General features: G+C 44.4%; 1 protein-coding gene across 4 annotated transcripts in view; it reads left to right on the plus strand.

The window, feature by feature from the left end:
- Positions 1–12762, plus strand: part of Tshr (thyroid stimulating hormone receptor) — a 133076-nt gene extending 120314 nt beyond the window's left edge. For 3 of the 4 annotated variants that reach the window (XM_087552319.1, XM_087552321.1, XM_087552318.1), the window contains 2 exons: positions 5154–5342; positions 8409–12762. In XM_087552319.1, the coding sequence (XP_087408445.1) occupies positions 5154–5342; positions 8409–9822 (1603 nt within the window). In that variant the 3' untranslated portion in view covers positions 9823–12762. 4 annotated transcript variants of the gene reach the window in all.
- The last annotated feature ends 1929 nt before the right edge of the window (positions 12763–14691 follow it).

Here is a 14691-nt window from a genome sequence, read left to right on the forward strand (position 1 = left end):
GGCAGGAAAGGTTTTGATTTGTTTGTTTGTTATTTGATACCAATAGGAATGAAAGGAAGATTCATTCCAGTTTTTCTATTCCATGTGGAGATACAGAGCAATGTCACCCACAAAACAGAAAGGAGATGCTATTTCAGATAACACTCGAGGTGTCAGTTTAGAACTTGAGAACTCTGCAAGACAGGGTCAGCTTAAAATACAGATTGAAAAAACAACAACCAAACCCACAGCCGCTCTTGCTACTTGACCCTGTGAGTGCGAGGAGATGTGGGGGGAAACACCAGGACACCTTAAGCACTGTATTTACCACAGATGCTCAGATCTACATCAAATGGCCTGTGGCCCTGAGACCAAAGTTGGAGAGGTAGTGAAGGACCAGATCTGCAAGGCCTTGGAGACAAGACACAGTGAGTGGCCAGGACACTAGGGAGTCACTGGGAAGTTATGCAGGAGAGTGACATTCATCCGTTCTCAAGATTGCTCTAGGTGGTATCGGAAAACCGTATCAGAAGGAAAAAGAGTAGACATGAAGCTAAGGCAGCAAAGGAATGATGGTAGCTGGAGTTAGAAGCCAACGGTGAAGATGCTCACACAGCCACTGTTGATATCTGAGAGGAATTGAGTCTATGACCCAATATCAAAAGTCAAACTGATAAGTCCCTTATATAAAATGGCTTGTTTGCACATAGCCCAGGTATATCCCCCCATGATCATCTTTAAATTGTTTATGGTTATCGTACTTAATGCAAAGCAAATGCTATGCTACCATCACATTATTTTATTGGGGGGGGGGGGTAATGATGAGAAAAACTGTATATATTCAGTGCAGATGCAACTTATCTCCTTAAATTTTCCCAACGTGCCATTGGCTGAATCCATGGATTTAGAAGCCACAGGTACAAACTGCTAATGTGCTTGACCTGAGATCTTTTGAAGTTTAATCCGCAGGGCTTTGCTATCTTAAAGGTTGAAGTTTAACATGCTGACGTTACTCCAAGTTCGAGCAACTGAGCTGTAGAAGTACGGATTACTATGACAGGAAAAGTGGAGGAGGAGAAGGAAATGAGGAGGAGGAGGAGGAGGAAGAGGAGGAGGAGGAGAAAGAGGAAGAGGAGGAGGAGGATTGGCAGTGGGTGGCCACAAACTACTGCCACCCCTCAGGTTGGGCTCTGTGAAGCTGGAAATGTCTGTAAGGCATGCAGGTCGGGATGTCAAATGAGCGGTTACACAAGACAAGTTCCAGGCTGTGGTTGTGTTGACTGAACCCATTTCTTTGAGCTTGAGTCAGATAAACGCAAAGTTGAAGAAGGAAGGAAATGAGGATTTCCTGAGTTCTGCTAAATCTCAAACACCCATCCTGTCACAGGTGTTCCTAAGGCATGTACTCACGCTCTAGCACCGACTTGTCCATGCCTGCTGTCTTAGACTTACTATATCCTATGAGAAGACACCATAACCAAGAGCAAGTTTGAGAGAAAAGGATGTATTTGACTTTGATTCCACATCACTGTTCATCACTGAAGGAAGTCAGGACAGGAACACAAACAGGGCAGGAACCTGAAGGCAGGAGCTGATGCAGAGGCCATGGAGGGATGCTGCTTACTGGCTTGCTCCTCATGGCTTTCTCAGTCTGCTTTCTCATGGAGCCCAGGACACCAGCCCAGGGATAGTACCACCCACAGTGCAAAACAAAGTTATAAAAACAACAAAGTAAAATCACACATACATGTCTCAACGGTTTAAGCAAATGTACAACTTTTTTGGGTTGGTCCAGGGACACATTCGTATATTGCTCTGGTCTCACTTCCCTGGATGAGAACAAAGCAGAAATGAGCTAAAAAGAATCCATCTGCCTTCAGTAGCACAGAGGGACAGATGCACCATGGGTGGAAATGCCTAGGATGCTTCAAGAGAAATTGGAGTTGAAAGATGGCCTGAACTTGAAGGCTGCATGTTGGGGGTTTAAGGGGGAGGAAGTGGGGGGCATCCAAAGGACAGGAGAGGTTGCACCTCACAGCTGTGCTAAAGACTCCCTTTCCTCCCTCTGTTCTTTCCCCAGCTGCACAGTTATTTATGCCAATTTCACAAACATCTTTCTCTAGTGTTAATCACCTGGAGAGTGTTTCAGTGACAAGAGCCAAAGGTCACTCTTGTTAATAGTCGAGATGAGAAATCACAGACTGGAGATTTTCTTTAAAATAAAAAAATAAACCAAAATAACTAATACGACAGCTTCTCCCACAAGAATGATAGTTCTGTGGTGAGAGCTAGAATAATATAAGAGCTTTATATTTGCTTAAAAAAAAAAAAAAGAACTGTATCAAGTTCTGGCAACCTTGAACCTTGAAAATATAATCCCCAAATTAAATCTGATTGTAACAGGAGAAGTTGCCAACATTAGATTTCACTCGCTAAGCAGACACTATTAATTATGTTTTTCTTTTTTCTTCTTGGCTCTTAAAAAGCTTTTATTTTTTTCTTTTGAGATTAAAATATAGTTGCATTGGTCCCCCCTTCCCTTTCCTCCCTGCAAACCCACCATATGTCCTTCCTTGCTCTCTTTCAAATTCATGGCCTCTGTTTTTCATTAAGTTGTCATATGCATATATGCACATGGATATACACATATTTCTAAATGCATATGTCTAATGTGCCCAGTCTATCTAATGTTGCTCATACACATTTTGATGCCTGACCATTTGATACTAGATAACTAGTGCTCTTCCCTGGGGAAGACTATGTCTTCCACTCCCAGCATTTCCGAGTTGCCTGGCGTTCTTTGTATAGGGTTGAGGTTTTGTGGTAACTTTCCCCGTAAAAATCTACTTTGGTGGGGTTGGGGATTTAGCTCAGTGGTAGAGAGCTTGCCTAGAAAGCACAAGACCCTGGGTTCGGTCCCCAGCTCCAAAAAAAAAAAAAGAAAAAAGAAAAAAAAATCTACTTTGGCAAGTCTGTTGGTGGTGTTCTCATTTGGATCATGTTTAGGTGGTCTTGTAGGTGAGACTTTATGGGTGTGGGTTCTGACATTCCTAGAGGAAGCACACTTACTGTTCCTCTGGGTTACAACCTTTCTAGCCCCTCTTCTACAATGAACCTTGGGTTTAGGAATTGTTTTGTAGATGTAGCCATTGAGACTGGGCTCCACAACTCTGTATTTTGTTTGCTTGCGGTTTTTTTTATGTACTAGGTTCTATCTGTTGCAAAGAGAGGTTCTTTTAATAAGGGGTCATTTTAAAACACTTATCTGTGGGTATAAGACAAATATTTAGAGTGTAGTTAGGAATATGCTGGTTTAGTAAAGTGACATTGTAGGTTCTCCTCCAAGGTCCATTACATCACTACCCTGCTAGTTGGCCACGATTCTAGTACCAAGCATGGTTTCCCTCTAGTTAAGGTGATCTTAAGTTCAGTTAGAGAGGTATTGGTTACCAACTAGGTGTGTGGGCAGTGCTTCATGTAGCCCAGGCTAATTTAAACTCACTGTGTAGCCAAGGATGATGGCCTTGAATTCCTGATACTCCTGCCTCTACCTTCCAAGTGCTAAGATTATAGACACACGTCACAGACCAGACTTACATTCCTTCCTGTTGGTTAGTTCCCCCCCCCCCCTTTTTTTAAAGACAAACTCTCACTGTGTTGGCTCGGCTTTCCTAAAACTTCTGTTCTGAAACATAGCTTGGTTATGTAGACCAGGCTGACCTAGACCTCTTAGAGATCTGCCTGTGTCTGCCTTCCCTGTGCTAGGATTGAAGGATGTACTACCACTCCCACCTTCTAGTAAATATTTTAAATATAAAGATAAAAGCCTCAGGGAGGGAATGTATAGCGATTGTTTTCATTGATGAAATAAAAAGGAGAGAGATGATGGGTTAAATATTCATGTCCTTATATTCAAGTTACTTTTTTCAATGCAAGAAAAATTATCAACAGGACATACAGTCTCTGAGAGAAGCAGGGAAGGGTGTGGGGGAGGGGATGTGGCAGGAGACTAGCAGGAGGGGCGCTGTGATTGAAATGTAAAGTGAATGGATAAATAAACTCATGGGGAGGGGTTGGGGATTTAGCTCAGTGGTAGAGCGCTTGCCTAGCAAGCGCAAGGCCTTGGGTTCAGTCCCCAGCTCTGAAAAAAAAAAAAAACTCATGGGAAAAAAGGACATAGAACCAACATTCTTTGGGACTGGAGAAGAAAGAATTGCTACATAAAAGCCAAAAAAAAGTCATCCTACTTTAATAACCAACATTAATACACAACTCATAGCCCCACCACATCCCCCTCCCATGGTTTGCAGATGTAATTTTCAGATAATATTTTCAGATTAATAATTATCTTTTTTCATAGGAATATACTTTCTAAAAAGGAATTGTGTTTGGGCGTAAGTCTTAGCCATGACCATTAAATTTTCAAGTTCTGCACTTAATGGGAAGTATTTTTATAATATTGAATCTGATCCCCATCAAAAGAGTTATTCCTGTGTCTCCAGACCTAAGACATACACGCACCAAAAAATGATAACAGTTTAGGAGCCATTGACTTTGTCTGATTTATATTTTGTTTTTGGAGACCTTTGAATAGTTGTACAATGTCATTTTACAAAGTAAAGTTCACATCCCTTCCTGATTCTAAGAGTTTACAGAGAGAATAAAATGTTTGTGGATTTGGGTGATTTAATGCAAGAATTCCACTCAATAAAAATAGTAGTTCTAAGCCAGGCAGAAGTGGTGCCTGCCTTTAATTCTAGACTGGTAAGATGGCAGGTGAAAAGCACTTACCACATAGGCCTGAAGACCTGACTTCCATCCCCAGAACCCATGGAAAGATGAAAGGAAAGGGGGCCAACTGCACCAGACTGTCCTCTGACTTCCACGGTGTGTGTATACTAGACACCCCCCCCCAAACACACACACACACTACATACACACAGTGATGACTTAGTAAAGTTTTAAGAACAGCAGTTCCTTGCAACCTCGACTTAGAAACTCATCCGATGTAGACCCCTGGTTGTAGATAGTAAACTCAGATTGCATAGTTAGTAGCAGAAAAGAACTTTCCACCTCCCCATTAATCTCAGAACTGATTGGGGGAGAGAGGACAAGGACAAGAAAGGCCTGGCCGCTCACTTCCTGCCTGTGTTGTTCTCTTCTCTACGCCCCAGAGACGTGTCTTCCACCAGCGTTACTGCTCTTCCTTCCAAAGGCCTGGAGCACCTCAAAGAGCTGATCGCGAAGAACACCTGGACTCTCAAAAAGCTCCCCCTGTCCTTGAGCTTCCTCCACCTCACTCGGGCTGACCTCTCTTACCCAAGTCACTGCTGTGCTTTTAAGAACCAGAAGAAAATCAGGGGGTAAGCAGCGGGCACCTGGGATAAGCAAGGAGAGGCCACGATGGGAGACGGATTCATTTGTAGAATTGAGGCGGGGAAATGTGATTTAAAACCCAGGAGGGAAAGAGCTGGAAGCATCCACCAGAGTGGGAAACCTATGGGCCTAATGGCTGTGGGAGCAAAGTGATTGCAGATGAGAAACAGGGCCAACATTATCGGATTGCTGTGGGGAAGAAGGGACAATAAGATATGACATCATGGAGACAGGGCTCACTTGTCCAGTGTGTACAGATGTTGAAACAGGTTTGGCTTGAACCCTATCTGCTTCTATCCCGGTTATCTCAGCCTACTTATTGAACTTCTAAGAATCAAGATCACCACATTGTCATCTTTGTGGTCGGGGTGGGGGTCAAGAAGATGAAGAAGTTGAATACTAAACACTTGGAATTGAATGGCTGGAATGTAACAAGTAAAATGTATTAACTATGACATTTATTATTTCACTGCCTACAAGAATGCTGAGGAAAGACCCCTCCTTTTACACTCTATACTCGAAGCTGCCACTGATTCTTGCTCTGACCAATTTCCTCTTTTCTGTCTTGTGCCACCTCTGTTTTAACCCCGACTTCATTTTCTATTTCTGTCTCCTTTAGTTTCTACACAAGTATCCACTAGATGACTCTCAAACACTCATAATTTTAACCAGAAACAAAAAAATCAGGACCTAGTCATAGCAACAGATGCAAGTCGGAAGGTTGCAGAGCTAGGCGACAGGAAGCATCTTGGCCATGCTAGGACACAATGCTGCCATCTATCAGGTGCTGTACTAATGCCACATGACACTGAGTAGGAAGGATGGGGATAAAAGAGTAGATAGAATGGACCGCACTGATGGGTGTGACTCTGGTGAGAAGGGAAAAGACACACACCTTCCCATTCCCACCTGATGTAGCTACAACAGAACCCTGCACCTGAGGTTCAGGGATCACCGAGGAAGAAGGGGTAGAAAGGTTATACATAAGAGTCAGAGGAACAGAGAGGCTACCGTGACACTGTGTCTCCCAGGAATGTCAAAAGCGACATCCAAGGAGTCTCGCCAACATGACTAAACATGAGATGAACAAGAACAACAATGGACATGCTAATGTTTGTGTGGAGAAAGCCAATAGGCCTCAGCCCTACACAAGGAAAAACAATGCTGAGAGTTGGAGAAGAAGTCTTCCCAGGGAAGAAAACACCAATTTGTTGTCCAATGCCAAGTGTCATCCCTGAAATACGTAATACATACAAAGAACACTATGTAGACTGAGCAGGTTGTGTGTATGTATTTAGGAATACACGTACACCCACATGCACAGACACACACACACACACACACACACACACACACACACACACACACACACACTGCTACCAACAACAATTATTGAAAAAAAAGAGTTATGGATTTAAAGGTGTGTGAGGAGGGTACATGGGAGTTTGGAATAGGGAGGAACGATATAATTATATCATAATCTCGAAAAATAAATGGAAAAGGCAAAATCCTATCTCTATGAGTATACCTGTGTGCTGTGGCCATTTAGGCCTTGGCTAGCAAATTATTTGATGAACATGCTGGCACTATACCAGCTCCGGGTGGACGTATGAGGTGGCTTTTTGCATGGAGCTTAAGTCTACTGGAAGAAGTCAACAAAGAAATCTCAGTCAGGACTGTGAGGGGACGAAGCCCCAGGAGAGGTGGTTTATTCAAGGAGACCAGGAAAGTCTCCTATGGAGAAAAAGGTAGCACATGTTTACAATTGAATAATATCTAGAGGTGGAATTCTGGAACTCAGAATAGGAATGGTGTTAACAGCAATCACGAATACACAGATAGCACAGTCCTTGTTTTCAGTACTGTTGTAACAGCTTGGCAAAGGTACACGCCCATTCATTCAACACTCTTGTTCCATTCACAAATGAACAAGTTTCACGGACTTGTCCAACATGGCACCGTCAGTACCCAAAGGAGCCATGTTCTAAGTTGGTTCTAGTGTCCATGCTTCTTATCATGACTCTTCTCGAAGTGGCTCAAGATGAGGAGAAATAAGATTGGTGTCGCTGGTCACAGGAAGAGAGGTGAGGTCTTATAAACAGAGGTAGGAAGATGGCTCAAAGAGAAGCTTGCTGCCAAATCTGACGGTCTGAGAACCACCCCCAGCACCCACTGTAGAAAAACAGAGCTGACTCTCACAAGTTGTCTTTTTGAAATTAAAAATGATAAACAAGTGCTGTGGGGGATTTACCACTGTGCACTTAGAAAATACTAAGTTACACAGAAATAGAATCTGCCTGACAAAGCCCTGCCTCAGAACCTCAGATAAGTTACACGCTAACTAAACGTTTCTAGAACGTGTAAGATAAAGAAGTGTGGAGTTGTGTTTATAAGATGAATTAGAATTCAGAGCCACCAAGGATGCATTCCTTTAGAACTCACTCAGAAAGAGCTCTCGCCTTCTCATCAGAAAAAGCAGAGAGAAAATGGCCTTGGCTGTCACCTGATAAGACAGCCAAGCTGTTTGTTAAGCAGTGAGCAGTATCTGTGTTGCTCGGTGTAGTCTAAAATATAACCAAAAGACTCCAGCTTTGTTTTGTTGCCCTGAAGCCCACCTAATTGCTCGGACAACGTAACTTGGCATGGGAGCCTAAAAGGCCACCTGCATGTGAAAGCATGAATAAGACGACCCTGTTACAGATCGAGCAGGCTGTAGAGGATTTCCGTTTGTGGCTGGAATCCGACGGGCTTAGCTGGAATTTGGATGTACGCTCTTCCTGAGGGGTTCTCATTCAGTTTCAAAGCACCCGGAGCGACTTCTGATTAGGAAAGTTCACTTCTGCCGTGCTGATCCTCACGCGGCACTGGTGCATGCACACAAAATAAATTGAGTAAAGGTTTGAATGGTGTAGCAGAAGTTCTGGTCCGACCAGACCCTGCAGAATCCATAGCACCATGGATGTCAGAATAAGGAACTTGCATATCTTCCCAAGGGTCAAGGGGATCGAGGGTGAACTGTAAGCAAGTGGTGACTCATCTCCGTTGCCTTGCAGAATCCTAGAGTCTTTGATGTGTAATGAGAGTAGTATCCGGAACCTGCGTCAAAGAAAGTCAGTGAACGTCATGAGGGGTCCCGTCTACCAGGAATATGAAGAAGGTCTGGGTGACAACCATGTTGGGTACAAACAAAACTCCAAGTTCCAGGAGGGCCCGAGCAACTCTCACTATTACGTCTTCTTTGAAGAACAAGAGGACGAGATCATCGGTTTCGGCCAAGAGCTCAAAAATCCTCAGGAAGAGACTCTCCAAGCCTTCGACAGCCACTATGACTACACTGTGTGTGGGGACAACGAGGACATGGTGTGTACCCCCAAGTCAGACGAGTTTAACCCCTGTGAAGATATCATGGGCTACAAGTTCCTGAGAATCGTGGTATGGTTTGTCAGTCTGATGGCTCTCCTGGGCAACGTCTTTGTCCTGTTCGTCCTGCTTACTAGCCACTACAAACTGACCGTGCCACGCTTCCTGATGTGCAACCTGGCCTTTGCAGATTTCTGCATGGGGGTTTACCTGCTTCTCATTGCCTCCGTAGACCTGTACACACACACTGAGTACTACAACCACGCCATTGACTGGCAGACGGGCCCTGGATGCAACACGGCTGGTTTCTTCACTGTTTTTGCCAGCGAGTTATCAGTGTACACACTGACGGTCATCACCCTGGAGCGATGGTACGCCATCACCTTCGCCATGCACCTGGATAGGAAGATCCGCCTCAGGCACGCTTATACCATCATGGCGGGGGGGTGGGTTTCCTGCTTCCTTCTCGCCTTGCTCCCAATGGTGGGAATAAGCAGCTACGCCAAGGTCAGCATCTGCCTGCCGATGGACACAGACACCCCTCTTGCCCTGGCGTACATCGCCCTCGTTCTCCTGCTCAACGTTGTCGCCTTTGTTATTGTCTGCTCCTGCTATGTGAAGATTTACATCACCGTCCGAAATCCCCAGTACAACCCTCGAGATAAAGACACCAAGATTGCCAAGAGGATGGCCGTGTTGATCTTCACTGACTTCATGTGCATGGCGCCCATCTCCTTCTATGCCCTGTCAGCGCTTATGAACAAGCCTCTGATCACCGTCACTAACTCCAAAATCTTGTTGGTTCTCTTCTACCCACTCAACTCCTGTGCTAACCCATTTCTCTATGCCATTTTCACCAAGGCCTTCCAGAGGGATGTGTTCATCCTACTCAGCAAGTTTGGCCTCTGCAAACACCAGGCCCAAGCCTATCAGGCCCAGAGAGTCTGTCCCAACAACAACACTGGTATTCAGATCCAAAAGATCCCCCAGGACGCAAGGCAGAGTCTCCCCAATGTGCAAGATACCTATGAACCGCTTGGAAGCTCCCACCTGACTCCGAAACTACAGGGACGGATCTCAGAAGAGTACACGCAAACAGCCCTGTAAAGGAAGGCTACGCTAGTCATGGTGGGACTTACAAAAGGCTGGTTTCTAGAACATGCACTCCAGTTCCAGGACACGTGAATGCCTAGGTCCACGGGGTCAGAGTTCATCTCTAGGGAGTATTGCCTCCAAGAAGGGAGAGAAGCTATCGGCGTGACTGAGTCCTAGGTGATCTAAAAGTCGTCCAATCTCTCTGGAAGATTTGCTCGATGCTTGCCTGTGATGCCGGGCAACGCGCTCCACTGATAACCAGCTGGACTGTTCCCACAGCTCTCTACTCCATTCTACGGAGTGTTTTATATGAAAGATTCAGCAAGTGGCCAGTGTTCATTTACGCGAGCAGCTCCACATTAGCTCCCCTGAGGTAACCAAAGAAAGTCTTTGTTCCTTAAAAATAAAATGCCATACTTGGGAGGTGGAGGCAGGGGGACCCAGTTCATACTTAACTACCCAGAAAATTCCAAGCCAACCTATGCTCCAACAATAGCACTGGTATTCAGATCCAAAAGATCCCCCAGGACGCAAGGCAGAGTCCTTCTCCATCTCAAGAGACCAAAAGAACCCTGAAACGCCAAACATAACTTGATGTCACATAATTGCTTTTATTAAACTGAAAAAAGAGAAAGTCTAGTTTTGAGAGTTCTTTTTTTCCTTTGACTCTGAAACAGTTATCTCTTCACCGGGCTCGATGAGCTCGATGTAACCCAGCTGTTACACATTGGCTAGAGAAACTGCTAAGATTTCAGCTTTTGTGGCTGAGCGAACTAAGAATTATCTTCTCGGACAAGACATGAGCCCTGGGAGAGATTTCTAAGGAGCATATGGTGAGGACAGGGCGCACTTAGTCACCTGTTGAATAAGACAACTATACCCCAGTTAACCGTCAGGCTTTGAGCAAGTCCCTGGACCTCTAAATTCTGTAGAAATGGGGAGACTTGATGCCCTCTCCTACTTAAAAAAAACCCTCAGTATATCTCTCCCTCAAAAGATATGTGTCTGTGACAAAGAGAAAAAAGTATTACTTAAGTGGAATCTAATTTTTTTTTCTACCTTGTGAGGCTGCTGGCTGCTTCTTTTTGGAACCGGGACATGTGACCGAAAACACTTTTTCTTTATTTCATTTTGATCATTGCGTCTGAGCCAATACTATTGAGTGGCTATACGGAGCCAGATCTTAATTATTCATCTAATTATTATATCTGTACTGCTCTCAAGTCCAAAACATAACAGAACTTAGAGAATCTGTTACTAATACAGCCTGGCTTGGTAGTGTACGCCTTTAATCTCAGCACTGGGGAGGCAGAGGCTGAATTTGAGGCCAGCCTGGTCCAAGACAGCCAGGTCTACACAGAGAAACTCTGTTTCAAAGAAAACAAAACAAAATAGACTAATAATGGAGTTAACACGTGACTGTGTAGGCTCACTTCAAAACATCTTTTTCTTTTACTTTTTTTTATAGCTCTCTGGGCTCACACCACACTAACACTGTCAAGAGAGAAGTCGTTTCACCCGACATTGCCAGTTCCTTCTATCCCTGCCAGTCACATGAGACATGTGTGCCCCGATAGTAGCCTTGCTTCCAACAGGAACTGTACCTACAGGTGTTCCTTCTAGGTTGCCTGTCTGGTTAGCTCCTTACCATATTGTTACGGTGTCCCCCCAAGCAGATCTGCCATTTGCTTCTCAGTACTCATGAACCAAACAGGAAAGATAAGGGTTTTGCCACCTTAAGTCTGTGAAGTAGGGTTTATGGGTCACCTGACATGGCTCCTATCTGACTGGCCTGGAACTCTGTCACAGTCACGTAAGTGTAGGCTTTCCCAGGTGCTCGCTTGTAACTACTGAAATAAATAAATGTGGTGCCCTGAGGCATCCGTTTCTCTCTTACGTCACTTTTGGAATGTCACATCTGGACAGATAAAATATTTCATCTCGAGTAGCCGATCTAATGCTTTGAAAACCAAGTCCTAGAAGAGTGACTTCGACAAAATTGCTAGTAAAATTCAACTTGACAGCATGAAGTAAAGTTTCCTCCTGTAGTGAGATATATAGTATTTTTTTTTAAATTTGTCAATTTCTTTTGAGGTTAACCTTGTATGTGCATGTGTTAAAAGCAAAAAGGGAACATCTGCTGTGGCACTCAGGAGAGTAGGCCCTGCCCCTCCCCTTGGTCATACAATAGATCTGACCCCGGATGTGGGAGTTGCAGGTGAGCTGGCCCGGAGGACATGAATTCAGAAGAGCGGGCCCTGCCCTTTGCCTTCTGTGCATGCAGTGGCATAGACTAGGGAAAGATGTCCTTCTCCCCTCTCTTATTACTTGTCACCTATGGCAGGCAGGAGAGCTGTCCCCAAAGACATGAGAGCAGGGGTATGGCCCTGTCCCTCACTATCTGCAACACTCTGGAGAGCAGGCCCTACACCTTGCCTGGGCAGCAGGGTAGAGCTGGCCCTGGTTATGGGAGTCACTGGTGAGCCAGTTCTGAAGGCAGGAGAACCAGTGGACTGACCAGCTCAGATACCACTCAGCCCCAGATCCAGGGCTTTAAATTGGCTCACTCTAACATCTACCCATCAGTGAACTACTGGAGTACATGAAGCGGGCAGTCCTACAGATCCAAAACTACACACAGGATCTCCATGATGCACGACAACAACAGGATATCCAAGAAGAGCCCTGGTGAGGTTCCAGCATTGATGGTGGAGCAGAAGGCAGAGGGCTTATACCAGAACAAGGACTCGCTGCAATGAACATTTGCAAGCAAAAGAAGTGTGGACAAAAGGGTATACTGGACACACTACAGCATCTGCAGTGAGGTTTTGTCCCTCTGTTGGGGACAGGTTGCATGCGTGGAGGATGGATATGAGGGGGGAAGATGAGTGGGATTGGGGTACAGGATGTAAAGTTCACAAAGAATCAATAAAAATTTTTTAAAAAATCAAAGAGGGGAAATTCTATGTAATAGCTAAGATAACTATATTGATTGAAACTGTTTTATTAATAATTCCTATAAAGTTGAGTAGGATTCATTAATAGCATCTATGGCTAAGAGTAGAAAGGGAGTAAAACAGAATGTATCGTACAAATTTTGGACATTTATATTGGAAATTGAATGGCTCAGCAGCTAAAGAGCCCTGGCTGCTCTGGCAAAGGACTAGAATTTGGTCCTCAGCACCCACATCATGTAGCTCACAATTTCCTATCACTCCAGCTCCAAGGGGCCTGACCCCTAATCTGACCTCTAAGAATACGTACACACACACACACACACACACACACACACACAGACATATACACAAACACACATGCACATATCAAAATTAAATAAACAAAGCTACCCATAGGCTAGATTTCATAAAATTCATGTCTTAAATGTTCAAAGATATTGTTCAAAGCAGTATCTTCAAAACCCCACATTCATTGACTCTTGCTTCCTGGATAGTGTACCATGCAACATAATTTATCACTTAAAAGAGCAAAATGTATATAGGGCAGCACCATGAGCCTGGCAAAGATATAATAGGATAAAAGAAAAATATACATTTTAAAAAACGCTGTCAGTTTGAGAACAAATATCTTGTCCTACTTCTAGCTTGCTTGAGAGGGGACTGTTCCCTCTAAATATCAAAGAAATAAGAAGGGAATGCTGCTAGCTGGTGTTGTGTGTGCGTGCGTGCATGCGTGTGTGTGCAGTCTCTGCTCACAGGGAGACCAGCATGGGATGTTTTGTTTTGCCACTGCCTGGTCACTCACTGGGCCTGGAGCTAGGCCCATGTCCAGTAATACTAGCAATCTTCCTGTCTCCTTTATCTTATAACACTAGACTTATAGGCTCTACTAGTTACTTCCTTATTGCTGTGATAAGACATCATGACTAAGGCAACTTATAAAAGAGTTTATTTGGGACTTACAGTTTCAAAGGGTCTGGGTCCATGGTCATCATGGTGGAGAGAGTGTGGCAGCAGACAGACAGTATGGTGCTGGAGCAATAGCTAAGAGTTTACATCTTGATCCAGAGTGAATGAAGGACTCAGAATGTCACAAGCCTTTTGAAACATCAGAGCTTTTCCTTAGTGACACATCTCCAACAAGGCCACACCTCCTAATCCTTTCAAAACAGTTCCACCAACTGAGGATCAAGTAGTCAAACACATGAGCCTATGAGGGCTCTTCTTATTCAAATCACCACAGAGGTGCACGTGTGGTCAAGCCTAGCTTTTTATTTGGTGCTGGGGATTTGAACTCAGATCCTCTGTGGTCAAGCCTAGCCTTTTTTTTTTTTTTGGTGCTGGGGATTTGAACTCAGATCCTCCTGTTTGTGTTCAAGCAATGTCACTGACTGACCCATCTTCTTAGCCCTGCACTTTTTAAAGTTATACAAACTCCAGCCCAAAGTGATAAACTGAGTCCCTGCATCTAGCAGCCTCCCTCAGATGTACTCCTGGGAGAAGATGTGGCTATGGAAGGCCACTTGCTTTCCTTCAGAGTCCCAGAGATAACTCAGAGCCTGAAGGACACAGAGCTGAGGGGATAGTGCAGGCAATCAGTCAAAACTCTCTATCATTTGGTCCTTTCGGCTCATCCCTTCTATTGCCAGCTAGAAGAACAATATAGTCAGTGTTTGCCCCCACATGAAATCAAGATCTTAAAGAAAGCCAAGCATGGTGGTTCACACCTATAACCCCAGAACTGAGAAAGATCTTATCTTAAAACACCACAAAAACAAAACGAAGCTCAGAGAGAGAGAGAGTAGAGAGAGAGAGAGAGAGAGAGAGAGAGAGAGAGAGAGAGAGAGAGGCAGAGAATGACCAGAGTAGGCAGGAAAACCTGTTTTATTACCTACTTCCTGCTTTGGCAACACAAAGGGAAGTC

The sequence above is a fragment of the Rattus norvegicus genome, chromosome 6 (assembly GCF_021556685.1).
Source record: "Rattus norvegicus strain SHRSP/BbbUtx chromosome 6, alternate assembly SHRSP_T2T, whole genome shotgun sequence".
In the NCBI taxonomy this organism is placed as follows: domain Eukaryota; kingdom Metazoa; phylum Chordata; class Mammalia; order Rodentia; family Muridae; genus Rattus; species Rattus norvegicus.